The sequence below is a fragment of the Passer domesticus genome, chromosome 18, assembly GCF_036417665.1.
Source record: "Passer domesticus isolate bPasDom1 chromosome 18, bPasDom1.hap1, whole genome shotgun sequence".
In the NCBI taxonomy this organism is placed as follows: domain Eukaryota; kingdom Metazoa; phylum Chordata; class Aves; order Passeriformes; family Passeridae; genus Passer; species Passer domesticus.
In genome coordinates this window covers 4,232,346-4,253,952 of record NC_087491.1, presented here as the reverse complement: position 1 = coordinate 4,253,952, position 21,607 = coordinate 4,232,346, and the positions used below count along the sequence as shown (strand labels likewise).

Below are 21,607 nucleotides of genomic sequence, written 5' to 3'. Positions count from 1 at the left end.
CTGCCCAGGGAGGTGGTGCAGTCACCATCCGTGGGTGTGTTTAACAAAGCCTGGATGTGGCACTGGGTGCCAGGGTTGAGTTGAGGGGTTGGGGCTGGGCTGGATTCGATGATCTTGAAAGTCTCTTCCAACCCAGTCAATTCACAGATCCTGTGAATTCTGTGAGCTCAAGGCAAGGCTCTTCCCCCAGAGGGTGCTGGCACTGCCCAGGCTCCCCAGGGAATGGGCACGGCCCCGAGGCTGCCAGAGCTCCAGGAGCCTTTGGCCAGCGCTGCCAGGGATGCCCAGGGTGGGGTTGGTGGGGGCTCTGGGCAGGGACAGGGGCTGGGCTGGATGGTCCTTGGGGATCCCCTCCAGCTCAGGAGATTCCATGATTCCACCATGCTCTGACCTCCTGCAATCTGCAGCTTCAGCTGAGTGTGGGGAGAGATTTCCATTCTGCCTTGGATTTCCATTCCCTTGCACATCCATAGGGAGTGAGCAGAGCTGGCCCAGGGCCATTCTGGGTGGCTTTGGAAATGCCTTGAAAAACACAGCTTCAATTACCCAAAAATAAAAAGGGGGTTTTAAATTTTAAAGCCAGTCATGGAACACTATGGGCATAAAGTTCCCTGAAATCCAGGAAGCAATAATGAGATGAGAGAGGCTTTATTAACACCTTAGCGAGGAGCCTGCAAGGACACCTGTGCCAACATTTGCAAAAGGGGAGGAAATTTCAGGCGAGCATTAATTATCCCACGTGACCTGCTCCCCTTGAAAACAGCAGCAAGAGCATTAAAGGAGACTCTCAAGGGCAACATGTTCCCAGCTGAGGAATAAGATGACAAAATCTGAGACCCACAGCCTTTTTGCCAGGAAGAGGCAGATCCACCCTCTGGATCTCAAGGCATAGGAGCAGCACAACTCCCTCTGACCTTGAGCTTGGAGCTTTTGAGGAGAAGCCTCTTCACACCTGACCAAGCTGCAACTTTTCTCTCCTTTCTCACAGGAGATGCAAGGACTCAGTGAAGAAACTCTGCCTCCAGCACCAAGATCCCAGAATAAGGAGATATCCATAATTGTGCTGGGAATCCATCTGACCTTCCATCTGCTCTGGTGAGGCCCCACCTACAGGGCTGCCTCCAGCTCTGGGACCAGCAGGAGGACCTGGAGCTGCTGGAACGAGTCACAGAATTTACAGAATCCCTGGGTTGGAAGAGACCTTCAAGATCATCAAGTCCAGCCCAGCCCCAACCCCTCAACTCAACCCTGGCACCCAGTGCCACATCCAGGCTTTGTTAAACACACCCAGGGATGGGGACTGCACCACCTCCCTGGGCAGCCATTCCAGAACTTTATCACTCTTTCTGTGAAAAACTTTTTCCTAATACTCAACCTGTATTTCCCTTGGTGCATCTGAGGCTGTGTGCTCTGGTTCTGTCAGTGCTGCCTGCAGAAAGAGCCCAGCCCCAGCTGAGCACAGGCACCTTTCAGGAGCTGTGCAGAGTGATGAGGGCACCCCTGAGTCCAGAGATGCTGGAGATGCTCCAGGGCTGGAGCCCTCCTGTCTGGGAGAGCTGGGGGGTGCTCCCCTGGAGAGGAGAAGGCTCCAGGGAGAGCTCAGAGCCCCTGCCAGGGCCTGAAGGGGCTCCAGGAGAGCTGGAGAGGGACTCTGGTGTCACACTCAGCAGGCGGTGCTGACTGGCATGACTTCCAGGTGCAGGCTCCCTATCCCAAGGATTGATATCCAGCCAGTTTGTTAAATCAGCTGATAAAATCACAGGGAGAGGTTGTGGATGCACAAGGAAGCAATGGGATGTACAGCCCCTAGATGTGTCATATCTCCAGCAGGGAGATTCTCATCCCCTTATCTCTGCCCCAGCCTCACCTGTCCGAGTCACACCTCAGGTGCCCCCAGATTCTTCCAGAGAACAACAAAAATCCTTAGTAGTGTTTTTTAACTGCAAATTCACACCAACAGACCTCAGGACACTTTGCCAAGACAATTACCATCATTGAAAAGGGGAAAAAAAAGAAGGAAGGAGCAAGGATTAATGTTCAGTCACCGCTCCAGCAGAGGCTGAACACACCCTGGGTATCACCAGTGCAAAGTGTCACCATCAGGCTGACACATCCTGCAAACACATGTGCAAATCCAGAATATCCCCCAAGAAAAAAGCTAGAAAGTGGCAAAAGATAGTAAAAAATTAGTTCATTCTATATTAAAAATAAATAAATAAATAAAGCCAGGAACTGTTTAAAACTCAGAGCATCTAGAAACCAACTTCCTTCTGCTGCTCTTGCCAGAGCCACCCTTGGCCTTTCCCAGCTGATGAATTCCAGAGCAGAGCCCAGAACTGGCAGCAAGAGCTGTGTCCCAGCAGGTACCAGATGCTACAAATCACAGCCCAGTGAGGCTGGGATGGAGGGAAGTGGAATTCAGCCCCTGAACTCCTAAGGCAGATGGAATTGGCTCCATGGAGAGGCTGCTGCATCCAACACATGATTCCTTCTGAGAAGGTCCTGCCTAAATAATTGAAAATGCAATTTTGTTGTTTGGACCTCCTGGTATTCAAACCTCACCTAATTTCATTTGCCTTACTCAAAAGCATTTTGTGATGTGATTTCAGGAGGAAAGGTTTGATACAAACACTCTTATTTCATTTCCAAGCTGTGCTGTTGGCAAAGGCCATGCAAACATCACTTCACCCCACACCTTTGAATTAGGTTCCTAATTAGAGTTACCAGCTCCTTTTTGTCAATCATTTATGGATTAATTCCATTTCTGCCCCATCTCCAAGTCCAGTGGCATCAGAGGCAGGTGCTGGGCCTGACACTTCCATCTCGTCACTCTCCTCTCACATTAAAATGAGCAGGAGAACCTCAACAGGGCAAAACTTCCCCCTTTTTGCCCAAGCTGATGTGAAATGCTCAGCAGGCAGAAATAAATATGCTCCACAAAGCCTTTTCCTTGCAAATGCTGCATATTGGCATCCAGAGGGAGCTGGGTTTTGACTTCAAAGGCAACAACAGCACCAAAAAAAGGCCAAATTGCCCCAAACATGAGGTGCAGCACTGGGCAGGCTCTCAGGCCATAAAGGCTCAAATGCTGTGCTCAAACACTGGATTTATCGAAAGGAGACATTGTGCATTTGGGGTTCAGACCTACACAGATTAAGGAGCCAGGAAGGATCCCTGCAGGACTTGCTGGAGAAAGAAAAGAGCTTTGGGAAGGGCAGCCCTGAGTGAAACTTGAGTGACCTAGTGCTGAAACCTCCTCCCCACAGTCCCTAAAACCATCCCACAGTCCCTAAAATCCATCCCACAGTGCCTAAAACCATCTCACAGTCCCTAAAACCCATCCCACAGTCCCTAAAATCCATTCCACAGTGCCTAAAATCCATCCCACAGGGCCTGAAACCCATTCCACAGTCCCTAAAATCCATCCCACAGTCCCTAAAACCATCTCACAGTCCCTAAAATCCATCCCACAGACCCAGAGAGCTCTGGTCCCTACCTCAGCCCACAGCTTTAGCCAGAGGAAGAGGAGCCCACCCCCAGCCCCATCCCTGGGGCCTCCTGCCCTGCAGCAATGCCTGCAGCTGCTCCCACAGGATGGATTTTAGGGACTGTGGGATGGGTTTTTGCGACTGTGGAATGGGTTTTTGGGACAGTGGGATGGGTTTTAGGGACTGTGGGATGGTTTTAGGGACTGTGGGATGGTTTTAGGGGCTGAGGGGAGGAGGTTTCAGCACTGGGTCACTCAGGGGCTGCCTTTCCCAAAGGTACAGCTGTGGTCACTCTGCACCTCCACGGTGTCTCCAGCACAGATTTTGAGGGGCCCTCAGTTGAAAATTCATCTTTGCTGCTACCAGACCTCAGTGCTGCCATTCCAGAGTTGGTTTCTGACAGAAATCTCTTCTTTCTCAGAATATTGGCAGTGGTGGAAAGGAGCGTGAAGAGATGATAATGAAATAATGAAATAGATGTTTGAAATATATTCTTTTATAGGCAACTGCAGCTTATTTAACCAAAGTCCTGTGCTTCACTGAGCAGTGTCCATCTGCAGCATGAGAGAAATCCTATTTGGCCCTGGAGTCCTTTCCACACAGAGCAGGAGAATCTCTGATTGAATTTGAGGATAATTACGGGGGCATGAAGTACGGCCTGTTATTAATCATACCACAAGAATTCAAAGAATTCCTCATCAGTGCTTTCAATAAGGCTAAAGAAATCCCAAGCCTCTCTCCAAAGCTCCTGCAGTCCTTTTTGCAAAGCAGTTCTAGAGATATGGAGCATCAAGCAGAGAAAGCTAATCAGAACAATTCAAAACAGAAAAGTTAAAAGAAAAGACCAAGGGAAAAATAAATCAATGCAGACCCGTAGGCTTTTACCAACTGTTCTTTAAGTAAAATTAATTTGTAATGTAATTAAACTTCTCCCCAGAGGGACAGGTATAATTGAATTAGAGGTGCCTGGGTAGAGTTGCAGGGTTTAGCAGATCCTTTCCAGTGCTCCTCTCCTGTTGCTGCAGTTCACAATAAACCTCCTCAGTTCATTCCTCAGCACCTTCCCTGAAACAACATCTTTGGCATTTTTGATTTCTCTCTTTCTCTGCATCTCACCAGCCAGGCCCTGCTCCTCTGCAGTGATGTTCCCTCATCATGGATTAACTTTTAAGCCATTTTTAAACTCTGTCACTCTCCCACTTAAAGGATTTTGCCAAGTATTTCCAGGAGCTGTTTCAAATCTCCTCGTTCTGCCTCCATCTGATGGATTTGTGCACAAATCTGGGGCAAAATGGGGCTTTCCAGGAGCATTCCTGGAGGGCTCAGCCCCAGCTGGGCTCCTTCCCAGATGTTTGTGCTGCAGAGTTACCCAGGCAGGAGTGAGGGGACACGTCCAGTCTGGGCATCACTGTGACACCAAAACAACCAGCAAAGTCCTTAAGGCACCAAATATTCCCTGCACTCAGTATTCAATTAGGGATTTGTAGAACTATGAGGATATGAAAACTCTGCCGGCCCCCAGGAAAAGGGTAGGAAGGTTTGGGTCATCCCCAGTGCACAGCCAGGTGTGAATGCAGTCCCACAGCTCCTCAGCCTGGAATTCAGGAGGGTTTGGAGGAATGGGATACTTGGAACTTAAGAGGTTGAACTTGTAGGGCTTTTCAGGACAGTTCTCCAAAGTTCTTTGTTCAAAAATCACACTACAATGGGTTTCTGCCCAGAGCAATCATCCCCAAATGAGCCAACAGAGCCTCTGCTTCTTCTCTTGGAGAAAACCATCTTAAAAAATAAAACAAACCCCAAAACAAACAAATAAAAACCCCCAAAACTGTCTGGTGTACTTCAGAATTTCCATGATGACCATTCATGGAGAGATTTAGTTGGGATCTTGGGAATTAGGAATTGTTCCCTGGGAGGGTGGGCAGGCCCTGGCACAGGGTGCCCAGAGCAGCTGTGGCTGCCCCTGGATCCCTGGCAGTGCCCAAGGCCAGGCTGGAGCAGCCTGGGACAGTGGGAGGTGTCTCTACCTTAGCAGGGGTGGAATCAGATGGTCTTTGAGGTCTCTTCTAACCCAAACCAGGCTGGGATCTCAGGTTTTTATTTTCATTGTCACAGTGACCAATCTTGTACCACCCTGTCTGAAAAACCAATGTGGGCATCCACAAAACCTTTCCCTGCTTTTGGATAATCTGTTTTTTTCTGTGACCCACGCTGGGCTGCCCCTCCCCAATGCCAGGGGAGTTTCCAGCAGGGTTTAATATCCCAGAAATACTCGGAGCTCCTGGATGAAGGGTGACAGAGATGCTGAGGGGACTGGAGCATCTCTCTGGTGAGCACAAGTCTGAGAGAGCTGGGGCTGCTCAGCCTCCAGAAGAGATGATTGAGAGGAATCTCATCAAAACACCTGCAGGGAGGGCTCAGAGCAGGGCCCAGGCTCTGCTCCAGGGGCCCAGCAATGGGACAGCAGAACAGGCAGGAACTGATCCCAGGAAGTCCACCTGAACTTCTTCCCTGTGAGTGAACAAGCAGCTCAGGAGGCTGTGGAGTCTCCTCCCTGGGATATTCCAGAGACAATGCTGTGCCCTGTGCTCTGGGACAGCCCTGCTGGAGCAGGGAGGTGGCACAAGGTGACCCTCTCAGGTCCCTTCCTGCTCCATTCTGGATTTCTTTCAGGGATGGTTTGTGGAGCCCCTGCTCAGGTGTTTCCCCATTGCCAAAGGGCCCTCAGGGCTCCCAGGTAAAGGGCAGTGGGATGGTGCAAAGGCTGGGAGGATGCTGAGAATTTCATCCCCAAGAAATCCCAATTTTTGGTGGTTTTCTGCCTCTTCCATTACATGTAAGGCAGTGGGACCCCCAGTCCCAGCTCAGTGGGACTCTACACCAAGAAACCCAAACTTGCTGCCCAAGTGCTCCTGATGCTAACTGACCTTACTGGGTGTTATGGACAAGTGCAGAGTTCCTGAAACATGGATCCACCTCTAATTCCAACCTATTCCCTAATTTTTGTCTGCAGCTGGGTAGAATGGAAGCCTAATTTGTGGCTTCTGTCTCAGATAAGTTTTCCAGCTGGAGGTGAATAATTCCAAGAGACACAAGCAGCCCTTCCAGCCCTCACTGGAACATTAAGAAGTTTCTGGCTCATGGATTTCTCCATGTTCCCTTGGAAAAGTCACTGCATAAGGTGCTCCCAAAACTGAGTTGTGTAAATCTGTGACCTTTTTTTGAGTTGAAAGACTTTAAGTGTAGGGTTTGTTTCCTAAACATTTAGTCCTAATTCCAGAGGAAATCCTAATCCTCAAATTAATCACTCTGCCAATCTAGCTTATTATTTCCTCTGGTAAATGGAGGTAATGAATAAGCAAGAGTGACTTCTCTGTATGGTCTGTCTCTCTTTTCAGTCGAAATCTTGCAAAAAAAAAATACTTGAAAGAAATTTCTGTCCTTATTATACATCTCTCATTAGAGCTCCATTACCAGGTGGCATTAAATATTTCAACAAATATTAATAAGGAGCTTTTGATGTCAGAGCAGTCAGTATTCCTGACCTCTTAGGTCTAGTAAAAAAAAAACTTCAAAAGTTTGCCTTCCCTATAATAAGGTAAGACCTGAGGATCTGAGGCAAGAAATATTTAAGTATCTAATTTATAGAGAAATCAAGGCAAATTAGGTAGATAAGGATCTTTAAAGATCTAAGCCAACATTGTTAGACTGCTGGAAATATTTGAGGTTTTTTCCCCAGGCTTCTCTTTGCTTTTTGTCTGAAGTTTTATTTAAATTTTCATCTGGTCAAGTGCTGAACAACAGATTTGTTCCTGGCCATTTTATAGAGTCAGAAATGGCCAAAGGAATGGCTTTGTCTTCCAGGAACAAACCTCACCCCATCCCTTCAGAAGGAAAGATTTGCACTATCAGCATGAGTAATTTCTAGGAGTTTTCCAGCTCTAGGAGTCCCAGCTTCCAAACTTCATTAAAATAAACAAAAAGCCCCATCCCTCACCTTCTATATTTTTTTTTAAACCAAGCTTTGTCAGCAAGTCTGTGACCTCAGGGAGACACCATTTCTTATTCATCAAAGCAATTTAAAAACTCAAACCTCATATTTCAAAAGCACTTCTAGACTCTCTGAGCTAAACCAGGTGACCACAGCAACCAGCTAAAATAAAATCTTTTCACAAATACAGCATAATCTTCCCTCTGGGAGTATTTCTGTCACTTAATGTCACAGGAGGGCACCGTGACACCCGTCCCATGTCATCACACCCCGTCAGGGAGGGCATGGAAGCAAAAAAGAGCTGTAAAGTTGAAACCTTTTAAAGGCTCTGGCAGGAATCACAGGCCATGGAGGCTCAGTGCCTGATTCCAGAAGCACTGGCAGGATTTTTATCTCACAGGCCATTCCAGCTGCTGGTACCCCAGGAATGTCAGAGCTGGCAGAACTCTGAGTGTGTCCCCAACAGCAATCAGCCAAGGCTGCAGATCAGCTGCAAAGTGACACAAATTTGCATTCTCTGGACACAGGTTAGTCAGAGAATCCTGCTGTTCCCAGGCATCATTCCCTTTCCTTTTGGGAATCCTGCTCCAGGACAATTCCTTCTGCCCCATTCCAGGACAATTCCTCCTGCCCTGCTCCAGGCTTTACACCTGATTGAATCTCAAATTTGCAATAACCTTTAGGACAACATTCCTCTCTCAAACTAATACCCTGGTGGATTTTTTCTGAATTGTGTGATTCAATAATTTGAAATATGATTTGAAACAGAACTGAGATTGTTCAGTCTGGAGAAGGGAAGCTTTGAGATGACCTAAACGTGGCCTTCCAGGACCTGAAGGGGGCGACTGAAAAGGTAAAGAGAGACAATTGACAAGGGCCTGGAATGCCAGGACAAGGGGAATGGTTTCCCACTGCCAGAGGGCCGGGATTGATGGGATACTGGGAAGGAACTCTTCCCTGTGAGGATAGGGATTGGAATGGAATTCCCAGAGAAGCTGTGGCTGCCTCTGGATCCCTGGAAGAGTCCAAGGCCAGATTGTACAGGGTCTAGTGGAAGGTATCCCTGCACAGGGGGTAGAATAAGCTGGGCTTTAAGCTTCCTTCCCACCCAAACCATTCTGTGATTCCATGACTGGTGAGTGAGGAGAAGGAAGCTTTGAGGGATGCTGAGAGCCGGGATGTGACCATGGCACTGTGGGATCAGAAACAGCAGAGCTGCTGAGGGAACAGGAATGGCCAGTACTCACAGAATTCACAGAATTCACAGAATTCACAGAATCCCTGGGTTGGAAGAGACCTTCAAGATCATCAAGTCCAGCCCAGCCCCAACACCTCAACTCAACCCTGGCACCCAGTGCCACATCCAGGCTTTGTTAAACACACCCAGGGATGGGGACTGCACCACCTCCCCAGGCAGCCATTCCAGAACTTTGTCACTCTTTCCATGAAAAACTTTTTCCTAATACCCAACCTGTATCTCCCTTGGCCCAGCTTGAGGCTGTGTGCTCTGGTTGTGTCAGTGCTGCCTGGAGACAGAGCCCAGCCCCAGCTGAGCACAGGCACCTTTCAGGAGCTGTGCAGAGTGATGAGGGCACCCCTGGGTCTCCTTTTCTCCAGGCTGAGCACCCCCAGCTCCCTGCAGTACTCACAGAGAGCAGTGGTCAGCTTCTCGGGCTGGTCATAGTGCACCATGGCCACACAGAGGGTGTTGAGGGCCACCACGCAGAGCACGACCCAGTAGAAGCTCTGAGCCTTCACCATGCGCCGGATGAAGAAGCGGAACATTTTCTCTTTCCTCCTGAAGTAGGACGAGCTGTCGTTCTTCCCACTCTTCAAACTGGCACGGGCAAAGGGAGACCCTGGGACAGAAAGAAGAGTCACCACAGCCCACCCCAGCAGGGAAAAGGCTGGAGGGGATTCCTGGGCACACAGAGCCTCTCCAAGCACCAGAACAGCTCAGCAGGAAGCTGGGGATGTTGAGAATGGGCTGAGCAAGGGCATCTCGCTTGTAATGAGGGATGAAGGCTGGGCTTTTAAAACTCCATGGGTCAATGCCTAGCTCCACCACCTAAACTGGCTTCCAAACCTTTGCAGCAATCCTGATTGTCCCAGTTAAACTCATCACTTTTTCCTGGTTGGCAGGGACAGAGCAGCAGGCACAGGGTATTTCTGCCCACGGTGTGGAGCACGTCCTCGTGGAGCTGGGTAGGTGCAAAAGGAAAGCTGGTCCCTGTTTTTCCTGCTCCAAGGACCAGTTACTAGGAAATTGAGTGAATTCTCCTTAATTTACTCTCCAGCCTCAGCTATTTCTTTAGCAGAGGACCCAACCTGCCTCCGTGCATCAGATTTTGGGCTCAGCCATTCATTTGTCTCAATTCTGCCTCTATCAGCTCCATTTCCACTCTGGGCTGAAACCCTGGCAAAGAGTCAAGGGTTTCAACAATAGGAAGCTGATGGAAGAAATGATTCCTGATGCCAGCTCTCCCCCTGGGGTAGAGGCACTGCTCAGATGAAAAGGCAATCTCCAGCTGATGCTGAGGCAGGATAAATCAGGAATAAGGGAATAAATGCTTGGATCTCTTGGGGCTCCTCTGTAGCAGCCATGGAAGCTGCTGCAAGCAGGGCAAATGGTGATTGTGCCAGGCTGGCCACTGCCTGTGCCAGTGGTTTGGGACAAGATATCATTGTTGTCCTTCTGCACTTTGGGATGGAGCATCCCAGCAGGACGAGCAGGACATGTCCTCGTCCTGTCCTGGAGCAGGTGGCTCTCCTGGGCTCAGTGACATGAACAAAGAGTTCTGACTTCAGCAGCCAAATCTTGGAGCATGATCACCTCCATGTCAACACTTGGAACAGGTGGGAATCTCACCCAGCCTCATCCTGCCACATCACCCACAGCAGCCAGAGAAAGGATGAGGCATCCAGATGTGACAGCAGCAGGTTCTCCAAGCCTCACAGCCCCACACAAGTGTGATGTTCCCCCATGGAAAGTGAGCTCTCTGCTCCATTCCACATTTCTGGCCATCCACCAGTACTCCAAAAGCAGAGCTGGCCTTGGCCAGGCTTTGAACAAACTCCATGCTGAAAAAATCACTGTGTACTTCTGTTGGTTTGAAAATCCTGCCTTTGGCAGCTTGGAAGAGAAGAGAAATCACAGCGCTCCTCCTCTGCTCTGCTTTAAGACAACAAGAAGAGCCACAGTTTGGGATTTAGGCTGCTTCATGTCACAGCACTCCTTAGCAGGTACAGAGCTCTCGGATAGCCAAGCCCCTCTGTACTCCCAGACTGGCAAAGGAACAGTGCTGCCCTCTCATTCCTGTCTGCTGATCTTCCAGAAATGCAAAGCAGTGATATTTAAACTGCTCTAACATGGAAAACATCTCCAGGCTTTGGTGTCTGGCAATCAAGGCAGTGCCCCGTGCCTGGTACAGCACAGAGGGTGTGAAACCAGTGGGAGTAGAAAGAAAAGAATAAAAGCTAAGAACAACTGCAGAAAACACCCTGGGAAGTGTTTACCACTACAGAGCTTTATACTGCAGTTATAAAGCTCATCAAGGTACTTGAGTTTGAATTAAAGTGCAACATTTCCAGCCAATGGCCAGAGAGAGACCTGGCAGTCTCTCCCACCCTGAGCTGCATCTTCACGTGGCACTCAGGGATTATTTGTTAGTTCTTCCACGCTCCTTCTGCTCCCATCTGAACACATTAGAGAAAACCATCCAAAAACCCCTTTTCTCCAAAACAGATCCTTTATGCGTAATTGCCCACGTGATCTGATTGTTTATGCTCTGCATTTCAGCCTCTTCACAAGCCTGCAGAAGTAGCTGCTTAATCCATTCCTTCTTTTCTGCCTCGTTCCATGAATCAAAATCAAAGCCACTTTTCCCAAGTGGGTGAAGCACTCACAGAAGGTGGAAAGCACTGCTGTTATTTTCCCTGCCATATGCTCCCGAGACAGTTCCCAGCTCTACCTCGGATTATTCCCAAGCCCAGATGCTCCATCATCCGTTGCCACCTGAAATGCTGAACTCCAAGATCTGTTGGCATGGCATTGGCTGCCCAGAGCCTGGAGGGACTTGGATTTGGAGGCAAAGATCTCATAATTATTGCAACCGTGAGTAAATATTCCAAAAATGACCATTCCTTGTTATCCATGCAGGGATCCGAGAAAAAAACATCCACAAACCAAACCAAAAATGCACACAGGCTGCTGCATTTTTGTCCTTTTTCAGCACCAAACCTCTCCTGGAAGTGGCAGCAGTTTCACCACAAACCCTGCAGCCCAGGGGACTGTGGCAGCTCAGTGCTGGTGTCAGGAACATGCCAAGCCACCCTCATTTTCTGCAACCAACTCTTCCTTTAAAGGAGGAAAAATAAATTCCAGCAGCAGCTGTGATCCCTGAAATCATCAATGCCAACTTTCCAAAGGGCAATTGAGGCACTCATGCTGTGCAACAGCCACGGACACGGATTCTCAAATGTGCTGTTTGTGCTGCTCCTCCTGTGCATCCAGGATTTGCTGCTTCGTGGGGACTGGGCTGCCAAGACATTTCTTTGGAAGATAATGAGAACATCTGCTGCTTCAGCAGCAAAACAGGCTCCAACAACAGGGGATGAGCAAAGCACCCGACTGCAGAGCAGCAGGAGATGCTCTCCCACGGCTCACAGGGGTTTGGCTCCAGCAGCTCCCTGAGGTGGGTGCTGAGTGCCCAGAGCTGCCTCTGCCTCCCCATCTGGGCAGGTCTCAGCAGGGAATCAGCTCTGGCAGCTGCAGAACGGGCAGCACCTCCTCAGCCTGAGGATGAGAAATCCACCCCAGCAACGCCCCACAGTGCAGGATGCCCTGCTCTGCACTGGATCTCCAGAACTGGCTTTAAAATCCCTTTAAGGTCTTCCTCTAAGACAAGAATGAGAGACTTGAGGCCACTGCCCAGCACTTCCCAGTGACCACTCCTGGGACACCTCAGCTGGGCATTAGTGACCACGGCACTGTGGCCACTTCTCTCCTCCCTCCAACAGTGTTGTTTGGCAGATTTGGGGTTCATTAGCAGGAATGAGCACGTTCCAAGCAGAATCCTGGGATGGCCAGCCCAGCAGGGACTGTGCCAAGGCTTTGCAGGGCTCTCCCAAGGGTGCAGCATGCAAGAGCTGAGGCAGGCAGCGCAGGGAGAGGGTGAAGCCACGGAGCTTTTTGCTTTGGCAAGTAAGTCGAGTGGAAATTCATTCTCCTTCAAGAAACTGCAGCTTCTGGAGCAAAGGAGCCTCTCCAGAGGAGGAAACATGACATGGACAGGTTCAGGTGGAGATTGAAACCTCGGGGGATGCGAAGCCAGTACTCACCAACGGAGCAAATGTCTGTGAAATGGTCCTCACCTTCTTCTGCATGAATCAGGTCATTTTTGCTCTTCTTTATTGCGGCTCTTTTCAACACTGCGTGCAAATTAAAGAGAAAATGCCCCGTGAGGATGCAGAGTGGATTCTCTCTCCCCCTCCCTTCACTCTCCAGGGCCAGCATTTCCTTCCCAATGCCAGCTTAAAGCTCTCCCACCAGGGTACCCTGGAGCAAACCGGACAACCCACAACCCTGCAGGGCCTCTGCATGCCTCAGTGCCAGGGTGCTTCACTCCTTTGCCCTTCCAGCCCTTGAAGGCTTGCCAGGCATAGCTCTGCCTGTTCCACTTCATGCAGCAGATGCAGGAGGGTGGGGGGTCACTGCAGCTGCACTTTGAGCACAGCACAAAGGCTGGGCAGGGACACTGGAGCTTCCTGAGCCCCACGGGGCTGGGAGATGAGTGCTGCCACCCCTGGAACCACCAGTGCTGTTTGCAGAGGGCACCATGAGGAGGTCAGTGTTTATAGAGCTCGGTTTACCACCCAGCCATGCCTCAAGGAGCAGAAATGCTGCGTGGAAAAAGCGGCCACACGCCAGTGAGCAGCCTCTCAGCAGCACCCGGTGTGCAATCCCTGCCCTCTGGGGATGTCGGAATTCTTTGAAAACACTTTTTTTCCCCCTCCAAAAGCAGCTTTTAGTGGGTAGGGCAAACATCACTACATTTACTCCAACAGGGAATGAGAGCTCTGCACTGTCCACCCAGAGCACGGGGGGTGAGGCAGGAGCACTGAGGACGCTGCTCCCAGGACCACCTACCTGCAGAACCTTGAGAAGTGGCAGAAAAAAAAAATCACGTTGGTACAGTTTGGTGACAGCTTCGAGACATACAGTAACTAAAGCAGCACTTTCTATCAGCAGTAAGACACCCCACGGTGTGGTGATACAGACTGGTCCGTGGGCACACACAGCAAAGCCACTCACGCTGCAGAGACTGCCCCGGGGAGGCTCCTCCACAACATCCCCTCACCCTAATTCTCGACAGATTCCTTTCCCACACTGCACGGATTGCCCTGCCCTGACAGAGACGTGGATGCGCTTCCTGCTCCTACGGGCTGTGCTTGAGTCACTTCAGGAACACCCAGAGCAGAGGGGAGGATGAACCTGTGATCTGGATCCATTGCTTTGCACTGTTTGTGGTCCTTGCTGCCCCACCCAGCTCTCGGCTGAACCCTCAGTGCCAGCAATGCCAGCTCGGGGTCCCTCAGGCTGTGTCTGTCCCAGTTCACTCCAGCACATCCAGGGCCATCCTCAGCACTGGAGCACAACCAGCACTGGGATTCAATTTTTCCAACACTCCCTGGCATGAACTGAGCAGCTTTTCGTCTTCTGCCCCAGAAAACTCCTCCGTGTGTTTGGCAGTGAGGTTGTGCCATCTCTCCAGGCACGTCCCTGTGTTTTGGGGACTCAGAATTTACCACCATAGACTGTGGGCTGCTCCATACCAGTTGCTCCAAGGCTGGGAACATTCTCAGGCTCCTTTCACTTTAGGATGAGAGAAGCCCTGAGTATCTCTGGGTCTTTTCTCCGTGCCTTGCACCCACCTCGAGTTTCTGACAGCACTCATCCTGCTCCTCAGACACAAACTGCAGCGAAGCCTGGCAGCCCTGGCTGTGCCCAGGTGCCGGCCAGGCTTCCCCAGCTCACACACACCCCCGGCACGCACACAGGACTGGCCACGCACACCTCAGCCCTGACCTGCTGCAGCCCCAGCTGCTCCAGCCCCAGAGCTGCCCAGCGCAGGTCACCGGGCCGGCCGAGGCCGGGCAGGGCCGGCCGCAGCGCGGGGCTGCACGGCTGGGCCCGGGCAAAGCCGCCTGGGGACTGTCACCGGTGACCTGGGCACGGGGCTGCGGGGGAAGCTGCCCCTGTGTGCCACCTAAGCCCCTGGTGATTTGCAATCCACTCACTGTTGTAGCTGCTGCCGCTGCCAGTCTCTGCCGGCGCCGTGCCTTGAGGAATCGGCCCTTCCGAGGCGGCCCTCCCTGACAGTGAATGGGAGGAGAAAAAAAAAGAGGGGGGGGAGGGAGGGGAGGGGAAAGGAGGAGACATGGGAGGACGAAAGATGGTCAGAAAAGGGAGAGGGAAGAATCTTTAACTGAGCTTTGAGTGGCTGGCGCATCCTAAGAGCTGTCGGGGCTGGAGGCACAGGGGGAGCATCCCCGTGGCCTCGCTGCTCGGCTCCTCCGGCCGTCCTGCCACGCTGGGCTCGCACGTCGGAAGGAAGCATCACCACACCCTGTTATGTCTTACTGCTTACAGCTAACAGGGGGCTCGGTCCCTTGGTCAAATCCGTTCGGAGCCCTGCCTTCTCTCGGTCAGCGCATTCGCTCTTCTGCATCCTCCTGGCAGCCTCTACCCCCTGCACACACAGCCAGCCACCCTCGGCAGGGCGTGGGCACCGACCCCGAGGGCACATCCCCATCCCGGGCCGGCGTGGGGTGTCCCATAACTGCTCCTCAGCCACCTGCAGCCTGGAGAAGGGGCTCTGTGGCCGGATTTGTGCCGGGTGCATGCGGGAGGATCCTCCTGGCCGGGAGGAAAGCGTGGCAGTGACAGCAGTGGAACCTCTCCCGTGGCACAGGAGGAAAATGCCCAGCAAAGCCACCTACCGTCCAGAGGGGACTTCTCTTCTGCGTTCTTGTCCTCCTCGGCCAGCATGACCTCCTCTGGAAAAGGAAAACCGATCAGGGTCAGCCTCAGGTTCCTCAGAGCCCTGCTCCAACACCGGCTGGTGGGGCAGCAGGAGCCTGTCCCAGGGCCACCCAGCCCACCCCAGGGCCACCCAGCCCACCCCGGCAGAGTCCGCAGAGCAATGCATGGCTCAGGGCTGTGCTTCTCACAGAATTCACAGATTTACTGGGCTGGAAGAGACCTTCAAGATCATCAAGTCCAGCCCAGCCCCAACCCCTCAACTCAACCCTGGCACCCAGTGCCACATCCAGGCTTTGTTAAACACACCCAGGGATGGGGACTGCACCACCTCCCCAGGCAGCCATTCCAGAACTTTATCACTCTTTCTGTCAAAACTTTTTCCTAATACCAAACCTGAATTTCCCTTGGCCCAGCTTGAGGCTGTGTGCTCTGGTTGTGTCAGTGCTGCTGGAGACAGAGCCCAGCCCCAGCTGAGCACAGGCACCTTTCAGGAGCTGTGCAGAGTGATGAGGGCACCCCTGAGTCTCCTTTTCTCCAGGCTGAGCACCCCCAGCTCCCTCAGTGGCTCCTCTCAGGGTTTGTGTTCCCAGCCCCTCTCCAGCCTTGTTGCCTCCTCTGGATGCTCTCGAGTGTCCCAAGGTCCTTCCCAAAGTGAGGGGCCAGAGCTGGACACAGCACTCCAGGTGTGCCCTCAGCAGTGCCAAGCACAGGGGCAGAGTGACCTCCCTGCTCCTGCTGGCCACACCATTCCTGATCCAGGCCAGGATGCCATTCTCAGCCCTTGTCCCTCTCACACAGCGGGAGGATCCCAAACCAATCACTTCCTCCTTGGGATCTCTCCTCAGAACCTCCCACACCAGGTTCTTCACCAGCTCTCATCCCCAAGGCACCTCTGGAGACCAAGGACCTCCCTGCAGACCAGGCAGCACCACAAATCCCACAAGCCCCAGGAAGGTCCCTCATGCCCATCCACACTGGAGACAGTTTGGGGAAGATGCTCCACACCCATCACTGCTCTTTTGTCTCCAAAAGTCTGGATTCAGCAGAGTGGTGACACAGGGTGAGAGCAGCAGGGCCACACGGCAGGAGAGTTGCTGTCACCACAGAGACATCACATCAAATCTTTGTCCAAATAAAATCCCCAGCAAGCTTTCCATAGGGGAGCTCTGCCTGGCACAGTGATTGCAACACCACCCTTCCATTCCTCTGCAACTCATCTCTAAAACACAACCTTGCACTGTCCTCAATTAAAAAAAAAAAAAAAAAAAAAAAAAAAACAACCCAGGAAACACTAAAAACCAACCTCCCAAAATGGAATAATTTTTATCTGTGTGAAAGACAACCCAATTTCCTGAGGTTTCCCAGGGCACTGCCACCCCCCCTGGCCAGTTTTCAGTGCTGTGCCAATACTTGAGACCACACTGAGAACCACAGATTTTGGGTTTGCTTCTGGAAACTGATGTGGGGATCTGCTAAAGGACAACCCAAAGCAAACAAAACATTGAGTTGGCAGCTGGTAAACTCCACACTTCCTTCTATTCTTACAAATGGCAAATTCACATGCCTGTAATTCCATCTGTGTGATTTGCGCTCTTACTAAAACATCTGACAGTGTTCCCACCAAATTTTGCTTTAAAGTCCATTTAAGCCAGTCTAGATGGAAGAGTAACTTCAGAAAAATAAATACAAACCAGAGGCCAAACATCAAAGTGTGTAGCCGAGAGCTGTCTAGAAGGATACCAGAGGGATCAGCCTTATATAAGCCTATATAAGCCACACAAGCCTTATATAATCTCTTTATTAATCATCTGGGAGAGAGAGGGAATGATACTTTAATAAGACAGCAAATTGAGAAGGCTGAAAAATAATACCAAGGGCTGAGGAAGGCTGGAAAACCAAGCGGAGGGGAAGGAAATACAGAAGTGCAAAGTAATGCACCAGAGATGTGAAAGAAAGGAGAGCTGAGATGGGTAAAAATGTCAGGTGAGCTCAAAGCTGCACTTTAAAAGGTGTAAAGTCCTTCCAAGAACCCACAAGTTGTGCCTGCAATCCCCACCTACAATTCAGGTGGTTTTCAAGACTTCTTAAGAGAGGTCAGAAGAGTGAAATGGGTTTTTTTAAGCAGTTCAAGAGACTTCTCTGACCAGCCAGCACCTCAGACCAAAAGGTTCTTCTGAAGTGCTCCCCAGGAAAAGCTGTACTGATATTTGGGGGATAAAATATGGGAGGACTGAAATGGCAATTCCCAGTGTGACTGCCCTGAAACACAAGGAAGGGATGGGAGACCCTTCCCAAAGGCTGCTGCTATATTGGATTCCCACCTACAAATTACTCTTACAAGACAAGTCTGCAAACCTTTGCCCCAAATTCAGGGTTCTGAATTGGTGCTCAAACAAATCTCCATCCATAAATCACAGCTGGGCTCAGTTTTGCTGTTCCTTTAAAATAACCCAGGCTTTTTTCACCTCTGAAATTCCCTCAAGCCTCGCTCTCCTCCTGCAGCCTTCCCAGGTTCTCTCCCTTGATAGTTATTCCTGTCTGCCTCGTGTCCTCTGGGAATCCAAAGGACCACAGCTACCCCAGGAGGTTTTCAAGGCTAAAAAGAGAGCTCAGCAGGTCACTGAGCACTGCCAGGAGGAGTTTTTCACCAGCCAACATCCTGAACAGAGGCTCAGGAGCCTCTTTCCCTTTAGTCATCCCTAACAGAGCCTGGAAGGAGATAATTTGGCACCTGAAAAACCCTTCAAAAATGGTGCCTCTGCATGAGGAGAAATGTTCAGCAGAGAGATGGGACCAGAGCAGCAATTATGAGCCTCCAAACAAAGGCTCAGGGTGTCAGAGCCAGGGGTGTCTCAGCAGCAGGAGGAATTTTTGTTCATTAAGTGCTGGGTTGCAAATAAAGGCAAAGCAGCTGAGAAAGTGGTGCCGCTTCTCCTCTTTGGTGTGTGGAAAGAGGACATGGAGGGCTCAGAGGAGCAGCAGATTACTGGAAATAACTTGCACTCAACAAGTGCAAGAGGTGAGGGAAAACAAAGACTAAATTACTTTAATTTCTGGCTGGGTAAATAGAAATGTTGATAAAAGTGCAGCCCTCAGAAGTGGCTGTCACACTCTCCCAGGGAGCTCTGCTTTGTCTTTGTGGCAATTTCCCTGCCTTGGCATCTCACACGGGGTTCTTTGCTGGAGGTGTCTGTTCCCATCTCTCCCAGGGCCTCAGGGCTCTGTTCTTCTAAAGAAAGCTGAAACCTGAAGTTCAGAGAGCTCTGCCATGCCAAGGGATGGCTTTGAACTTACAGAGGGCCGGCAGAGAGAGGTGACACCATTCCCAAAGCCTGGCACTCAGGAGAACAGAAGCACTCCAGTTTGGTGTGAAAAAGGTGGATTTGGAAAGAATTAAAATGCAAAAGACATGAAACTTGATTAGCCCTGAACAAGAAGATTTAGAGTCTCTGAGAAAAGTGTTTTCCAGATGATTCATGTCTTTGTAAGATAAGAGAAGCATCTTCAAAAGAATATTTGTGGGCTTATAAACTCTTTACTCTGTGTGGAGAACTTGTAGTTCCCTGTTCTTCAAAAATCCCAGCCTTGGAGTTCCTGCAGTTCTGAGGAGTTCAGTGGAGAAAGCAGCAGGAGCAAAATCATTTGCATGGATTGCATCACTTGGCACTTTTTAATTCCTCTGGAAAGGACAACTGTCTTCAAACTGAAGGAGGGGAGGTTTAGATGGGATTTTGAGAAGGAATTGTTCCCTGGGAGGGTGGGCAGGCACAGGGTGCCCAGAGCAGCTGTGGCTGCCCTGGATCCCTGGCAGTGCCCAAGGCCAGGCTGAATGGGGCTTCCACCCCAAACCAGTCTGGGATTCTGTGATAATTCAAATTACAGACATCAATGAGAAACATTAAAGACACTTCAGAGTGGTCAATAACCACAGTGTTAAATTAAAATTATTGTTGCCTGAGGGGTGGTAGGGCACAGGTAAAGGAGTGATTTTAGTCACTCACACTTCCCTTGGTCCTAAAACAACACTTCAGGCAAAAACCTGAGCACTACAAAAGACAAAGGCACCTCCTGTCCAGCTCCAGCAACTACACAGAATATGTAAAAAAACTACAGAGAAAAAAACCATCTAGGGATTAAAACATCATTTTATGAAGCACTGGAATGCAGCTTTCCACTCTTCCTGCCTTGCATCAAAAATAAACGAGGGGGAAAAAAATCGAACAAACCAAATGTTCAGGGAGGATATTAGAAATATTGGAAACCTGATGAGGCTTCCAGGGGAAGAGGGAGGATTGGGCTGATTGGTTCTGGGTGCTTTAGAGCAGGAAAAAATAAGATGAAACAAGGTAGAGGGAGATTAGAGAAAGAAAAGTAATTAAAAGAACTCCTGAATTCTTCCTCTCGCTGCAGAAAGGCAACAGATTTAAAGTGAGGGCAGGGCACAGCTCCATGGAGTTGGTTTAGTTTTTAAAATCAAACTGGGTGTTAACACGTGGCACTCTTTGCTCCAAGAGTCAACAAGGTCAAGGCTGGCAGAAGGACTTAATTCAATATTCCCAGGAATAATGACCAAATCCTCCAGAGTTCCATTAGAGCAGAATCCCAGGAGCTTTTGCTCTTCCCTTTGTGCAAACAGCTCCTGCCTGGGGCTGCTGCAATTTCTGTCCCTTTCTGTCTGTCCTCCCTGGCTGGATCTCCCCCCTCCAAATCCTGGAGAAGGAATTCCAGATCATTTCAGAGCTGAAATCCCCAAAGCAGACCTGGGAAATCCCCATGGACGGCACAGTCCCAATTTTCAGTGCCTCAGTCCTGAAGCCTGGATTCTCTGCTCTGCTTTGCCTTCACGCTGCATTTTTATTCAAAGATTTTATTAACACTGCTAAGCTGATTTTAATTACTGTTATTATTCAGCTGTACTAGGAGGCTCTTTTATATTCCTATTGTGTTCTCAACAATGCCTTTCCAGAGTATTTTTAACATTCCCTGATTCAGCTCTTTTGCATGCACTTCCCTGTTCCACAAAACCTTCTGGCTCATGTGTTATTAGGCTGAAAAATGTGCATTTTCCAGCAGTTTCACTCGAGATTGGTGTGGCATTTATTCAGCCCTGGCAACAAAGAAATTTGGGAAGAGCCAGGAATTCCCACAGGGATGGGAATGGGAGCAGAGGTTGACTGTACATTTTATAATTTCTCCATCCCAAGTTTCTCACAAGCTCAGCCGGTGATGAGCAGAGCAGGCCCCAAAGTGACACAAAGCCACCCAGAACCCTGCTGAGGAATTCTCAGCTCTCTTTTAGGGAAGGAGATCAGGATTGAGAGACCAAAAATCACCAAGAGCCTTAAAAGCAAGACAGGATGAGAAAGGGAGAAGCACAGAGAACCCTGCTCCAGCCACTGGGCAAGGCAGGAATTATTCTGAGTTTGAGACTGCACAGAAGCTGTAAACTAATGAGAAGACAAAAAGACAAATTCTAAATGGAAAGGGAATTCTTTATTTTCTGATTCCTCCAGAAGCACAGAATGAAGGGTGGCTGCCTGAGTTGCTGCTGAACAGTCACAGTGAATAAAAGCCTGACAACACAAGTGGCCCTCGATTGTCACCCAGTGCAGTGCTACAAGAAAGAATGGGTTTAAAGCACCACATAAACTGCTGATATTTCTATTTTACATTTCAGTTGTAAAGAGCAAAGATGAAGCTCATCTGTCTAAATGGCACCCAGGAATCTATTTGAGAAACCAGCACTTCTTTTCCTCCCCATCATTGTTTTAAAAGGCCTTTTCACTTGGCTCAGATGTTGAAAAGCAAGCAAGGAGGAAATTACCCCCCATTTTCTTGGTGCTGCATGAAAGAATTGACTGTGGTTATGTCAATATATAAATATCAGCTGCTCCATAAGGCAGGAGGGTTATTGGTAATCGTTGCAGTCTGATAAAAATGCTATTTTCTGTTAAATTAATGTGTCTGGGTCCCGGTTAAAGTTGCTCACGCCTTGCAATAAAGAGCAATGTTCAGTTCCAGTGGTTATAAATCAATGTTAATATGGGCTGGGGGGTTTCGTGCAAGTGATCTTTGTAGCTCATA

At 49.9% G+C, this 21,607-nt stretch overlaps 1 protein-coding gene across 14 annotated transcripts in view; it reads right to left on the bottom strand.

Annotated features, from left to right (window-relative positions):
- The window catches only part of CACNA1B (calcium voltage-gated channel subunit alpha1 B), a 298,893-nt gene that overhangs the window by 123,328 nt on the left and 153,958 nt on the right, over positions 1-21,607 (bottom strand). For 8 of the 14 annotated variants that reach the window (XM_064393626.1, XM_064393612.1, XM_064393613.1 and 5 more), the window contains 4 exons: positions 15,481-15,537; positions 14,779-14,853; positions 12,820-12,909; positions 9,129-9,338 (listed from right to left, as the gene is read on the bottom strand). In XM_064393626.1, coding sequence (XP_064249696.1) covers positions 9,129-9,338; positions 12,820-12,909; positions 14,779-14,853; positions 15,481-15,537 — 432 coding nt within the window. The remainder of the gene's footprint in view (positions 1-9,128; positions 9,339-12,819; positions 12,910-14,778; positions 14,854-15,480; positions 15,538-21,607) is intronic. The other 6 variants (XM_064393615.1, XM_064393618.1, XM_064393617.1 and 3 more) reach the window with 3 other exon arrangements.